Genomic DNA, 14,578 nt, shown 5'->3' on the forward strand with positions numbered 1-14,578 from the left:
GCAAAACAAGAGGTCATTTCATGTGTCAAGAACTAGTTTGTTTCTGTGAATATAATTTCTTAGTGTGACTATTTCTGTCCCTGTGTCTGCTGGTAAGTATAAAGGAGGGGACAGTGCTGACAGCTCTTCTTCCTCATTGGCATCACCAGTCTTTCTGTACCGGCTGCTGTGTCAGTTTTAATAGGTGTGTTTTTTTACAAAGATGTCATGTCACAAAAGGGTTAGACTGCAAAATGGCAACACATTAAAGTGTGTGCTAATATATATAAATAAACTCTTTAGAAAGGATCATAAAATCAGCTTTCTGGAAAAGATATGAAAACTTTCTTACTGGTAAATTCTACCTAGGTTTAATTTATGTATAGTTCTGCTGATTTATTTTGCCTGTTTTTGTTTGGTAATGGCAATTTTTATTTTTTCACATCAATGATAAGGCTTTTGAGACAGATACTAATTTTATATATATTTGCTGACATAGCAGGAAGCAGCTCAGGCAGATGCTCTTTCTTGGGAGGCCAAATAGATACTTGCTCACCAATCTGTTCAGTCTCTGTATCCTGGAATTGTTAACGAAGATGCTCTTCTATCTTACTGTCATAAACCAAAAATAGTAGTTCTTGCTTGGCACTTTTCTTTTGTGACCTGATTTGAGGATGAACAGCTCATTGCATGGGAGCTGCCAAGCTGCCTTTTGGTGTTTACAGTTTTGTTACTCAAATTATTGACAAAAGTCAGAGTGGTTTTAAGTCTTGGAAAGAATAACTTGCACATGCTGAGTACACATCGTAACAACATACACATGAAAAATGAAGGTTTTCAGGAACCTGAGGTTATAGGATAACATTTTCTAATTAGAATATCCAAATAAATGTGTGGATGGATAAAATGGGATGGGCTTACTATAGTTTTGAAAATGTGACAATGTTTGCTACTCACACTTGCTTTTTTTCTTGTATTTTGGTATGTCTTCAGTTGCTTCTGTTTTTCTGAGTTGTTCTAGCTGAACTGACTGGTGCTGTGCTCTCTTCATAGGAAGCCTTACATCGGGAACAAATGTTGGAACAGAAGCTGGCAACCCTTCAACGACTACTTGCTGTCACGCAAGAGGCTTCAGATACTAGTTGGCAGGTATCTGCAGGCATCCTTTTCCTTTATGGACTGAAATATGCAGTGGCATATAAATTTTAGCTATTAATTTACAAACAGTAGGGAAAAAAGCAGCAGAAAGAATAAAAAGCTTATGGCAGTTCTCTTAAACTGTGCAAAAGATAATGTTTGGTATATAATCACTAAATTTATTAGCTTGAAATAACTATTAGTAGTAAGTACTCCAACAAAATTGAAGTCTTTAAAGCAGAACTCTACGAGAACTACATAACGCACATGTTAATACTAAAGTGATACTTCTGTTCTGCTAGGCTTTAATAGATGAAGACAGGCTGCTATCAAGATTAGAGGTTATGGGAAATCAATTACAGGCATGTTCAAAGGTAAGTAGTTCACTTAAAGCTGAATGCTAGGAATGCTGAAAGATAGCTCTTTTGAAGTGTTTTGAAATTAGCTGGTTGTAGGAAAGCAGGTGGAACATAAATTTTCCAAAATCAGCCTGTGCAATTCTGATAATCTGAATAGCATGAAAACTGTAGATCTGTTCTGTATTTCATGGAATCACTTTTAATCTAGATAAATGGCTATTTTTCAGCATTTTTTTTAGCCTGAACTGATTTCTTTTGTGTATACATATAAACACGTACATAGTGAAATACAGAAAAGGTATTTCTGTCATTGGTGAGAAGCAACCATTCTGTCTTGTTTCCTATGGATGTTTCTTTCCAAATAGGCATTTGAGAAAAGGAATTACAAATGCGTTGTCTGATATTCAGAGACAGAGTAACAAGTATGGCCTGCCTTGATTGTTGTTTTGGCCACCTATGCCTGCCTTAAATTTTTGTTGTCTTTTAATTTCTCTCAACTACTTACGTTATAGGAACTTTTTTTGCAGGTCCTGTTTGAGGTCTTTCAGATGGGACCTCCTGGGTTTCTGGTTTGTCAACTTGTAGATCTCCTAGGCTTGACATTGTCTTAGCAGTGTCCAAAAAAACCACATAGTTTTCCTATAATCAGTGCTGATCATTGAATGTGTGCTGCCATACATACACTTCAAAAAATAACTGGTTTACACCCAGTCATGTCAAGAATCTTTGATCACTGATTTGTCCATAACGTTTTGCCATCTACCAGAAATTGCTAAACATTTTGGAATAGAACAGGTCTTATCACAACCTAATATATTTAATCAACAAAATACTAATTTATATTCTATCTTTGTATCTGAATTATCTTATACGTACAGAATCAAACAGAAGACAGTATACGAAAAGAGCTTATAGCATTACAAGAAGACAAACACAACTATGAGACAACAGCCAAAGAGTCCTTGAGGCGGGTCCTTCAGGAGAAAATTGAAGTGGTCAGAAAACTGTCTGAAGTGGAGGTATTGAAGTTTCATGCCTAGTCTTCTGGAAATGCTGAAATAGTTATAACTGCTGCTACTTAGATCCCTGGTTTGTTGCCTGTAATATGCCAGTATTTGTTGTATTGTGGCACTTGCAGTATATTAGGTAGTAGTGTTTATTTCTCCTATTGGACAATACTTCGATTGTTAAACAGTTAATGAGAAACTATTCTTTAAACTACTCCTTCTTTTTCTGCCAGAGTTCAAAATTCATGAAGCTGTCTTACAGAAAGAATTTAGTATGTGTGGGAAATAAGTGAGGGGAAAAGGACATACATGCATTAGAAAAAATGCTGTTAGACCTTGTTTAGACTGTAAAATTTATGGAAATGTAAGCTTAACCACTCATACAAATTACACTTAAGAATGAGCTTTTAAGATTACAAAGTGTTGGACATTTTCTTCAAATAAGATTTCTGCCCTTATAATATCTCTCATTACTATCTTTTCCTTTATTTTCTCTTTCTATTGCCATTATTTGCTATGTTCCCTTAGGTCAAGAAATATTGTAAGACTTAAAAGCACTTAAAAGTGCTCAAAGTGTCTACCTTCTTCATGCTTTTTAGAGAACGTGATGCATATAGTGCTGTAATAAAAAACCTTATGAGATTTCAGTTAAATACATCTTTTTATATTGTAATAGTTCTTGACAGTTTTGTTAATGGCTGGAGTTTTATGTTTACTTCTAGCTTTCTTCTCCTTTCCAATTCTATACTAAGAGAAGAATCTTTTCATTTATTATACTTTTTCCTCTTTACTTTGACTCTTGGGGGAGAAATATTAATTTAACTTTAGTACGAGATTTGCTTAAGTGCTTCCTGCCACAGACTTTTCTCTCCACACAGAAGAATTATTGGGTCCTGGTTGAAAATTGTCCTTTAATAATTATTATATAATGTAGTTTTGAATGCAGTTTTGTTTAAAGGTGTTTTGGTATGTTTTGGTGGTTAAGAACTAAGTCAGAGCTTGCTACACAAAAAAAAAAAAGGATGAATGAAGAAACAAATCTTGAGCTATAAGGAGGAAACTCTATACACCATTTAGTTGTGCTGCTATCACCAGCTGATGCAAACTTCTAGAGCATTCCTTGCCTCCTGAAGACCCAGCTGCCTCTTGAGTAAGGGGATCTTAGTTTAGATGCCTTTCCACATTATGGAGTTCAGAAAAAGATTTAGAACACTTCCTGGGAGCCATTTGGCTTATATAATAAGTTTAAAACTTCTTTTGCTGGGTGAAAGGTATGATGAAATCTATTGATTACATTGAATCACAAAATATTATAAAACTTTCACAGTTTATCACAAACCAGAAGAGAATGGGGGAGATGGATCACATGTTTCAGTTCTTTATTCCTATCAATCACAAATAATTGTATAACCTACTGTGGGGTTTTTGGTTTGGGTTTTTTTTTTTTTTTACACATGCATGAAGCTAATATATTTTCACATAATCTGTTCTTTAAGTAGAACATTACAAAGGCTTGTATAGCTAGCATTTTTGCCAGGACTTGATCTGTTTGTTTAGCCCTAATGATTAGGAACAAAGCAGTTAAATATGATTAGTTACATATACTGTTTGGAAAAAATCAACTTCAGTGTTTGGTAGATTATTAGTCTCTTTTTTTTTTTTTTTTTTTTAATTTATTGCATCATAATTCTATCTTACAGAGGAGTTTAAGCAATACAGAAGATGAATGTACTCACCTGAAAGAAATGAATGAGCGGACTCAGGAAGAATTAAGAGAATTAGCTAATAAGTACAATGGAGCTGTAAATGAAATTAAAGATCTTTCTGACAAGCTAAAGGTAATGACAGAAATTCATCTGACTTACGATGATACTATAATGCATGGAGCAAATAAATACAATTTAATTTCTAATGCAGCAATCAAATAAAGGTTAAGAAACTTTTTAAACAACAGGTAAATGAAAGAAAGATGCACATCATCTTTTACATGTTCTTTTGCTTTACATTTAAAGTATCTGAAAGCATCATCAGTTAAGTAAATTGCTAAAAAGGTTCCCTTTTCATTCACTTTGAAAGTTACCAGATTTTCGGAGCTGCAATATATTTTAATAGAAAATTACATATGGTATAAAACTTTATATTTAGCTGCTTTTATATAGACAAATAACTTTCAACCTAAACATCTTACAGTTAATGGGAATGAAAACTAGAATTAGAAATAAATTTGCATTTCATGTTGCCTCTTTGTGCAGTTACAAACATAACTAGCCTACCATATAGTAATAATATGGCTCAGCTTCCAGGAGGAAGGAGCATGCTATCAGGTTGGTTATTAAACTCAATGTCTAAGTCTATTAATATTTAAAGGTCCTTTATGCTGGAGAACAAAATAATCACAGTATGGTAAAGCCTGTTCCCAAAGAGTCTCCAATCTAGATAAGTAGAAGACGTGGAGGAGGAAGGTAGTAGTGTTCTCTTTGTAGACCTGAGACAGTTGTTGCGTTTGTCTTGGGCAAATACTGGAATTTGAACTTAGGTTCTTTGAGTCCTAGTTCAGCACCTCAGACAGAAGATTTTTCTTTCCAAATTCAACTGTTAAATTGCTGGTCTTAAGGCAATCGGTTTCCCAATTATGAGTTAATCACTGATGATGCTGAGTATACACAGAAGGATCAAAATAGAAACTTATTACCTAGCTTTGAGGCAGGAGAGTCTTTAAAACTTATTATAAAGAAATCCAGCAAGGAAAAAGATGTGGCTTTCAATCAAGTTGGTGTGTCCAATGTGCATTCAGTTCATAAGGACTCTTGGGTTTTAATTGATTCGAGATGCTAGGAGACTTTGGGTGTTTTTTAGCTCTTGGGCCCTAGTACTGTTCCTGTAAAATATAGGTTCCTCAGACAAAAAGTTAGTTAAGGTATTTTGAGGTTCTTTCTCTCTGTTATTGTGCTTGAAGTGAAATTTATAGAAAAATAAGAGTAGAAAAATTTTGCATTGTTTCCATTTTCTTTACCTGACTAGCAAAGAAAGTTACTTATGTACGTTCAGTTACACAAAAATCAAGGAAATCTATTCCTTTACATGTTAATTTTGATTTGTTTGGGGATTTTTTAAATCTTTTTTTGAGCAGGTAGCAGAAGGAAGACAAGAAGAAATCCAACAGAAAGGACTAGCTGAGAAAAAAGAATTGCAGCATAAAATAGATGAAATGGAAGAGAGAGAGCAAGAGCTTCAAGCAAAAATAGAAGCTTTGCAGGCTGATAATGACTTCACCAATGAGCGGCTAACTGCTTTACAAGGTTAGTCACTAGTGGGGAAGAAACTTTGATTACTTGTTTTTCTTTTAATCTGTGAAATATCTTTTTCTTGGACTTCTGTTTACAGTACGGTTAGAACATCTTCAAGAGAAAACTCTTAAAGAACACAACAGCTTAGGTAGGTGTGATCAGTTTCTTGTTTCAAGCTGGTTTCCAGATTTTCTGTTCAAATACTTTTATTATAATAATCTTGTGGTCTAGGGGCCTGGCAAAAGAATAATGTTTTGCAGTTATCCCAGTAGTGCATTCTTGGTTATCACTTGTTAACATTGAAAGACGTGGCCACAATGGAATGCCAGTAGAGGGCACTGCTGTTGTAAGCGTTCAGACTTCTGGGTCACTGCTCAATTTAGAGCTCTGTTTGCACCCCCTCAGCTCCAAGATTTTGAAGGGTTTTATATACATATATACGTATATACAAAAGGATTTTTTAAATATAGATGCGTGTGTGTGATAGGCAGTAATTCTTTGGATGATAGTAACCTCTTACACGTTTGAACAAACAAGAACATGATCTGTAGTGCTGGAAAACACATTAAATTTTGCCTGTTTTGTTTGATTAGATTAGATACTTAGAAGGAGGAGGTAGTATGAAAAGCCAGATGCATTTCACAATGCTGTATTTATAAAGAAACAAAACCCAAAACATTTTGCTTGGTTCCAGAAATAATACCCTTTCTTAATCCTAGGCATACAAGTTGACGACTTCATACCTAAAATTAATGGGAGCACAGAGAAAGGTAGTGTATCTTAAGGCTACCTTTTGTCTTATGGTTGATGGTTGAAGTTGAACAAATTCAAAATGTTCTCTAAAGTTTTACTTTGAATAATATTCCCTTTAAAAATGAAATTTAATTTGTCCACTCCTCTGACCAGCACTTTTTTGCTCAGACTTTCAGTCTAGGTGTTTTTAGAAAGTTCCGTAAAATGTAATGAGCCAACTTGGAAGTCGTCTTTTTTTTTCTTTTTTTTTTTTTTTTTTTGCTTGTCTTTGGGCTCTTACTGGAATCAGTAGGAGTCTACTGATTGATGTCAGGCTTGTGACACAAGAATGTGGGAAAACTCATTGACTTTTTTCCTCTTAATTTTATTTTCCCTTGCAAGACAGATACATACCATTTTTCTAGTAAATTGGGTATGGTAAGTAAAGTCAGCAAAACATACTTTTTTTCCTAACTATAATGTATGAAAAATGTGAGTCTATGAAATACATAAATAGTGAAAACTAACTTCTTAAAACTCAGGAGTGTATTTATGTAAAACAGGAGTGAATACAGATTGAACTAACTGATGGGGGTTTTTAAAGACCAATTAGTTAAAGCTAAGTATTTTAATTAATGTGTCTTACCATACACTTGAAGTTTTTTGAATAAAATTGTCTGATAAGAACATGCCCAATATCACATATAGCAAAGATTATTCCAGTTATGACTCTCAATTCACTAAATTGTTCCATTGGCTAAGATATATTTGTCCTCTTACTTTCATTTTAAATTTTTCCTTGATGTAGCTTTCTTCAGCATTTGCTGTGTCTTGCTGGATAGCAAAAGCTCTGAGGAATGGTGGTAGTATTAGTTGGAAGGATGGGGCACTTACATAAAGAACTTGTTTTAACTAATATTCACAGTGTTTTTAAGGATTACTGTGTACATTTTTGAAGCAAAATTTTAAAACTTTCTATGCTCTAATTCTTAGCTTTTTACCTTTTTTGTTTTGTATTATAAATTAAGAGCTTCTTAACTAGGGAGACTAATAGCAAAATAAGATGCATAACCTCATGTCTATTCTTATTTGGAGCAGGAGGAGAGGTCTGTTAAACACTTACAAGAACTGTACAAAAACCTCCCCTTAATCTAAGTCCTAGTTATCCCCTAATGTCTTAACATTTTAGGCACTTAGCTATGATGCATGCTGAGATTAGCAAGCAGGAGACTTAATGTCTGTTCCCACTTTTCTGGACTGCCATACTTTGGTTTTAGATAGATTGATCCATCTTGCTGATGCATAATTTTAGGTTGGTAATGCTTTTAATGCTTGATAGAATGGTTAAGAAATAAATTTGCTTTTAAGTTTGTTTTTTTTTAAAAATCTTTCACCCCAGAAAATAGTTAACTTCTTTACAAAGCAAAACTGAGGTACTATATAGGGATTGTGATTCTTCATTTTAATCATGTAAACTGTAAAAAGACTTTGGAAGTTAGGTTGGAGGTTATTCAAAAAACATGCAATACTGTGAACAAAAGTAGCCTAGAGCTGAATTGAATCATTTAGTAAAAGCTTTCAAGCTTTGAGTGCAAAAACGTATTGTTTTTTAGAGAAATAATTGATAACATCACACTAAATACGATTTTTTTAACGAACACATTTTTTGTTTGTTTTAAAATTGTTGGTAGGGATGTCTTGTTAGTTTTTTATATACTGCTACCTCTTATCAGTCTGAGTTTAAAAATTATCTGAAACATTTCAAAATTGAATTTATTATGTGATTATAACAAATAACACTGTATCACTGATACTCACTTTTTTGTCAAAGTTGAAGCAATCTGTTTTTGACTTATTTGGATTGCATAAGAGTCAAAATGTCATCTGGATGGATTCATGAAAATACAGATTCCTCCATCCTATGAGTAACAGTAGAACTTACGCTTAAACCTGGGAGTTTTAGGAAGCTGTCTGCCAATTTCTTTTTCTTTATGAATATAGACAACATATAACTGCTCATTCAACTTGTCTTTCTGTGTGTTTATACAGTCTATCACCTTTTTCTGTCATGTATCTACCATACCATTTTATTATTCTATATTTTAGCATAGTTTTCCATTATTCTCTCTGTTGTACCACATTCTTCTGCAGCTCTGCTATACCTGGTCCATCCACATTTCTCTGGCATTTTACAGCTTGCTGGCCTGTGTTCTCTTCATGACAGTCTGTGCCTTTCTGTATCTTCCTGTCCTTTATCTAGCCCTTGTATAATGGCAGATGGGCAGTAATTTTCTCTGCCAGATTTTGGATTTTGTTCTCTTGAAAGCAGCAGGAGGCAGTTACCGTTTTGTTTTTTGCTGAGTAGTCTTGCATTATTTTAGAAGAGCTAAGAATTTAGGGTCTATAATGTAGATTCAGCAACTTTGGCAGTGAAAGAGGTTGTAGATATTTTGCGTAAGGAAAAGACCTCACAGTTGAAAGCAGAAGTCAGATTTTTTTTTTTTTTTTTGTGCTAAATAGCCTGTAGGGGAATAAAAAAATGTTTCCTCTATTTGTATACAAAGGTATACGTACCTTCCCTTCCACCCCGTCAGAGGAAAACGGTAAAACCATGTAAAATCAGTATGCTTTTTAAGATTCCTTTTGCCTCTCTACCTCTCAAAACTTCAGGTCAAGTCCTCAAGGTATGTTTGTAGGCATACTACCTAGCCACTGCAAGAATAACGATTTTACATTACTTTTTTCTGTGGATGATGTCTATAACATTAAAAGAGCTGTACTCTGAGTAGAGGAACTAAGAACTCATGTTATAGTCTCTCTAGAGGCTTTTTATAACAAAGTGTATTAAGATGATGATGGTTAGGCATTCATTTTGTCTCATTGCACATATAGAAATTCTGGTGCAGAAGAGAGTAACTTGCTTATACATCAAGCCTTTGATAAAGGTTGTGTAGAACTGAGTTATTTCAGTAAGTGGTATGTTTCTCAGTGAGTTGCACCACACCTGGTTTTCATATTTAAGTTTTGTGAGCCATATATTATATAAAGAAAGAGATAAGAAATTTGTATACAGTCACTTAGAGGATCATGTAAAAAGGCTAAAAAAAAAATGTTTAAACATGGAAAATAAATGTTATAGCCATGGTGCTGTCTTTTAAAAGCCCTGTCCTTGTGGGTTAGAAAAAAAGTTTACTTTTTTCAGAGTAACTTTGAAATATAGTAAAGCTTAGTATTACATACTGGATCTTAACAGCTAAGCTTCTGACATCAGAACCTAATGATTGAACAATTTTCTTAGAATGTAACACATTTTGTGGTTTATGTGCTAAAAAGCAGCCTCTGCAGATTGCTAGATTCTTGAGGTCAAAGGATTTTTGAGGCTATTTAGAAAGGAAGTGTTAGCACCTTTTTACTTGAACAGATGCAAGAATCTGATAGAGTTGGGACCTGAACAAGGTCATATAGAAGGACTTGGGTAAACCTGGGAACTGAGCCCAGTTTTAGGATCTCTACTGGTGAACCGTCCTTTCAGAAATTGTTGTTTCTGTGCAGTGAAACTTTGCTCAAAAAGTAAAGGGAGATATTCAGCAAGACTTTTAAAATGAATGTTTTTCATTTCAAGAGGGTATTAGATATGAAGAATAAACATGAAGACTAAAGAAAAACTTATTAAATGCCCTTTTAAAGCTAATAAAAAAATGCTGAAGAATATAGGTTAAATACATGTTTCTTATTTCTTCAATGCTTGGATTTGGTATTTGCCATTATCCATGTTTGATTATAAATTAATGAATGGGAGGAACTATAGAGGCATCAGTGCTATGGAGTTGCATGTTTCAGTATATCCTCTTATGTATTGTAAATTTATTGTGGTTTAAATATCACTTATGTGCATTAATCTTTTTGCCAAAAATATGAAGTTGTCCATGGAAATTTAGTGGAAGTCATTTGTCACCACCTAACCTGAAAGAGCAATACAGCAAATGCCAAATGCATAATGTTTGGACTTTCAATAATTGGTTCTTACTAAATTTTGTTAAAGTTTTTTTTTTTAAATAGTTTCTATTGAGGTAAGGGGCTCTTTATTATGCTTAAGAACTGCTGTTAGAATTTAGTATTTAAAAGTACCCTTTGAAAATGCAGTTAAAGTACTTCTTTCTGATCAGCTCAAAAGAGTAATCTATTTTCTGTTATCACTCAGACATCATTTTAATTACATGTCTTGTCTGCTTGCATATTAACTCAGATTTCAAAAGTTCACTGTAAATACACAATTACAGATATTGTTAATATACCTTTCAAATTTTTTTGTTGCATCAATTTGAAAATGATAAGAAGATATAAACTTAAGTGTTTCTTTCTTTACTAGAGCACTTTCTTTCAAAGAGTGGAGGGGACTGCACTTTTATTCATCAGTTCATAGAATGTCAGAGTGAGTACAAGAGTGTTCATCACATTTGCTTTAAAAACAACAGAAAACCCAGAAAAGGTGGATAAAAACCAGAATTTGTCACTAATATTTAATATTTCTGTAGTAGCAGAAATTTTCTAAGCATAGAATTGTGGCATTGTGATATTAAGCAGATGCCTGTAGTAGCAAGAGGATATCTTTGCTCTTGCAAAGCGATGATCATGTTGTCTCTTCTTAACAGTTAATCCATTATTGTCCTCCAGCCAATACAAGGGTGGTAATGTTGCCACATGAAGTTTAAAACTGAGTGTAATTTTTCACCTGTTACGAATTAAGAAGTTGAAAGCCTAACACAGTCAGTTTAAGCAAACATCACAAGCAGCAGTAGGACAGAGATAAGGTGATGATGCCTTTTTTCATTTCACATATCTATAATTTATCTGATAATTGAAGGTCTTACACATTCTTCAAATTAGTTGTTGCAAAGAACAAAAAGGAAAACAATACCTTAATTTTTATGTGGAAATCTAAGAGGTTCTTTTAAGAAAAATAGAACATAAATATGCAATACCAATCTTTCTAAAGATGTGTTATTCTGGAATGAGAAACATGTTTTTCAAAGCAGATGGCTTTTGAAAATGAGTAATAAAACAGTGCAGTCTGCATATCTATAATTAAAGAAAAACTTAAGATATTAATACTTCTTGTCCACTGAGAGAAAAATATCATTAGGATGAAGAGGGAAAAGTGCTATTAAACTTCAAAGAAAACTCATTTGTAGCATAAAGAATTACTTTTTGACTTAAGAGTTTACAGAAATTATGTACCTAAAGTTGAGCAGAGAGAAGTTTTTATAAGCAGAAATAAGTCAGTATCTTTTTTGACATTATGCCCATTGGACTTTTTCCCTTTTAAGTTCCAATAAGGAAGTGTAAGAGACTTGTTTGACTTTACTCCTTGTGATATGGATTGCAGTGCTATAATTGAATGACAGGATACTGCTAATGTTTGTCTAAAAATTTAAACTATTTATTTGAACGATGTTTATTTTTAAAAGTGAATGACTGGTAGCTGTCTTCTATCAGGCTGAAGTTTAACATAATTTTAAATTTTGCAAAGATCTTGTATGAATCCTCTTTATTCAGTACATAAAAATGAACTGAAGTTAAGTTTCAGTAAAAGTATTTTTTGTCTAGAGTGAAAATGAAGAGCACACTGAGCAATGTTCAAATACAAATTGGTTGCCTGTTTTCATTGTTTGGATGTTAGCTTAACCCATTTTAGCAAAACTTGTATTAGTATCACCTCTGCAAGCTGAATGTGACCAGTCCTGTCACTATTGAGAAGCAAAAGCGACCACCAAGATCTAGTAAAAGATTCTAACATGCAACAGAAGTAGTAATAAGAGAGTAGAATTAAGATCAATTTACTTATGCCTCCCCTTTCTTGAGAGATGGAAAGCTAGATTAAAGATGCTGTAAGGCCTCAATTGCCTCATTTTTAAGAGAATGAATAAGAGTTCAAAGGGTTCAGTATTCTGCATTTTTTGTGACAGTGTAAGTTTTTACTATCTAATCAAGAACAAAAAAGATTCCAAGACAGCAGCTCATGTATTTATTTCTGGACTGAAAGCTTGCCTTTCCCAAATTCAAATATGTTTAGTCAGGCCCCACAAAATCATGAGGTTGAAAACCTGCGAACTGCGGGATCTATTATTTTTGTTTTGTATGTAAGTGCTACCCTTCAGTCCTACTCGGGCTCTTTGCTCTCTGCAGCAGTGAGGGTTGGGAACTAGTGGGGAGAAAAATTATAGTTTCAGAGATCGCCAGGAACTGGAGTTTTAAGACATGTAGCAAGTACTTAAGTGTAGAACAATATCATAAAGATTGGCAATATTGAGAAAGAATATATCGTTCATCATATGACACTATGCATTTTTTGCCCAGAGGTTTAGGTATTGGGAAAGGAACAGGTTTATTATTTAAAAAAATAATAATAGAGTAAAAATCCCAGAAATAGGAATCACTCATTGAAGTTGTGTTATGTAGGGTTTGCTGTTTTGTAATAGAAGCAGAGGAATTAAAACTGTAGGATCTGCAAACCGTAAGAGAAATCTAAAAAGAAGGGAGAACTGGGATAACCATGAAGTTTGTACAGAAGAGAAGGTTCTGACTTGTGCTGGTACAGCGGGGAAAGTGCTCATCTCCATAGTTCTGGGGAAGAAGCACTTAAACTGGGAAAGCACAAGCAGAGAAATGAGGAAAAACAGCTTGAGTCAAGGAAGTGGACTATGTAAGATAGCACAAGAAGGAAAATTAGATGATTAAACAATCTAGTATTCTGTACAAACAGTTGCTACAAAGGTATAAGGCAATTGAAAGTGCTTATTGGTTCAGAGCAATCAAGACCTCTCAGGATACTAAAGCTAGAATTTTTTTGGTGGGGGAGAAACAACAGGACACTAAAATCTTATTCAAGCTGCGTTGCAACTGCTTAACTTGGGTAGCATTGTTTGTAAAATCCGGCTTCTGTAGGTTTTTAAAGATATTATTTATTTATTTTTATTTTTTAAGCAGAATACAGCTCATGATATCATCCAGTAACCTGTCCTGATCTACAACATCTGTAGAAAGTTATGAAATCTTGCTCTGAATGATCTGGGAAGTCTGTTACTTTCTGATCATTACATCCAGTTCACTTGTTGCTCATTTCATAGCTTTTTATTTTTTTGGTAACAACTGGTGAAAACCAGTGACATTGACAGCAAAAGTCATGGTGCTTCTTTTTGATTAGTACACGATACGAGTTATTACCAAAAATGGTGATGATGTATAAGATAAGAGATATTTGGTGCCCTGCTAGCTTCCTATCTTTTGCTCCAATCTAACTCTTCTTTATTTGTGTCCTTATTTTTTCCTCATTTTGTGATTTTTTTTTTTGCATTTATGATTTTAAATGCAAGTCAATTTTTTGCTTTTTTACTAAGTTTTTGTCCTTTTTAATTTATCTATCTAAAATAGAATAGTTTTTGGATGGATTGAATGGCTATTTTCAACTTTTCCATGACTTTGACCTGCAGGTGGCAAGTAAAGTTAAAGCTGCTTTGTGTCACTTTTTTCAAATGGTTTGAAATTTCTGTGTTGAGGGCCATGTTTCCTTTCATTGGTCTTCAAAACTGGCCTCCTTCAAAGACTAATTTGATACAAAAACATAAATGTATTGGGGTATGTTACTTAAGTAATCATTGTAATGTTAACAGATCTTAACTATTACATTACAAATAGTGGTAGGCAACCTAAATCTAAAAGGGAGTTTTTAAATTGAAAAGATAGGAAGTGCCTAAAAACCTAAAGGAAAGCTGCCTTTGAGCTGCATTCATCAGCAAAAAGAAACATACCCTATCTTAAAGATGAACTGAAAGCTTAACTTCAAAGCAGATTGTTTCAGTAAAAATTATTATTATTTATGATATGTATCAGTAATTCTTCGCTTTCTGTTAAGCAGTGACTGGATAGCATGAAAGATAAAAATTATTTGCGCCAGAAATTAAAGCTGGGATCCTTACTCTAATTTATATTTTGGTAGCTAAAAATGCACATCTTGATTCAGGGGAAAATGTGGATTGATTAAAAAAAAAAAAAATCAAGTTTATGAAGTTTTCTGAAA

The 14,578-nt window shown here is 33.7% G+C and overlaps 1 protein-coding gene across 23 annotated transcripts in view; it reads left to right on the forward strand.

The window, feature by feature from the left end:
- The window catches only part of SLMAP (sarcolemma associated protein), a 101,868-nt gene that overhangs the window by 53,057 nt on the left and 34,233 nt on the right, over positions 1-14,578 (forward strand). For 6 of the 23 annotated variants that reach the window (XM_076346316.1, XM_076346336.1, XM_076346317.1 and 3 more), the window contains 8 exons: positions 1,033-1,128; positions 1,419-1,490; positions 2,354-2,494; positions 4,183-4,320; positions 5,613-5,781; positions 5,867-5,917; positions 6,489-6,539; positions 10,871-10,933. In XM_076346316.1, the coding sequence (XP_076202431.1) occupies positions 1,033-1,128; positions 1,419-1,490; positions 2,354-2,494; positions 4,183-4,320; positions 5,613-5,781; positions 5,867-5,917; positions 6,489-6,539; positions 10,871-10,933 (781 nt within the window). The remainder of the gene's footprint in view (positions 1-1,032; positions 1,129-1,418; positions 1,491-2,353; positions 2,495-4,182; positions 4,321-5,612; positions 5,782-5,866; positions 5,918-6,488; positions 6,540-10,870; positions 10,934-14,578) is intronic. The other 17 variants (XM_076346322.1, XM_076346326.1, XM_076346323.1 and 14 more) reach the window with 5 other exon arrangements.

Source organism: Aptenodytes patagonicus, chromosome 8, assembly GCF_965638725.1.
Source record: "Aptenodytes patagonicus chromosome 8, bAptPat1.pri.cur, whole genome shotgun sequence".
Taxonomy (NCBI): Eukaryota; Metazoa; Chordata; class Aves; order Sphenisciformes; family Spheniscidae; genus Aptenodytes; species Aptenodytes patagonicus.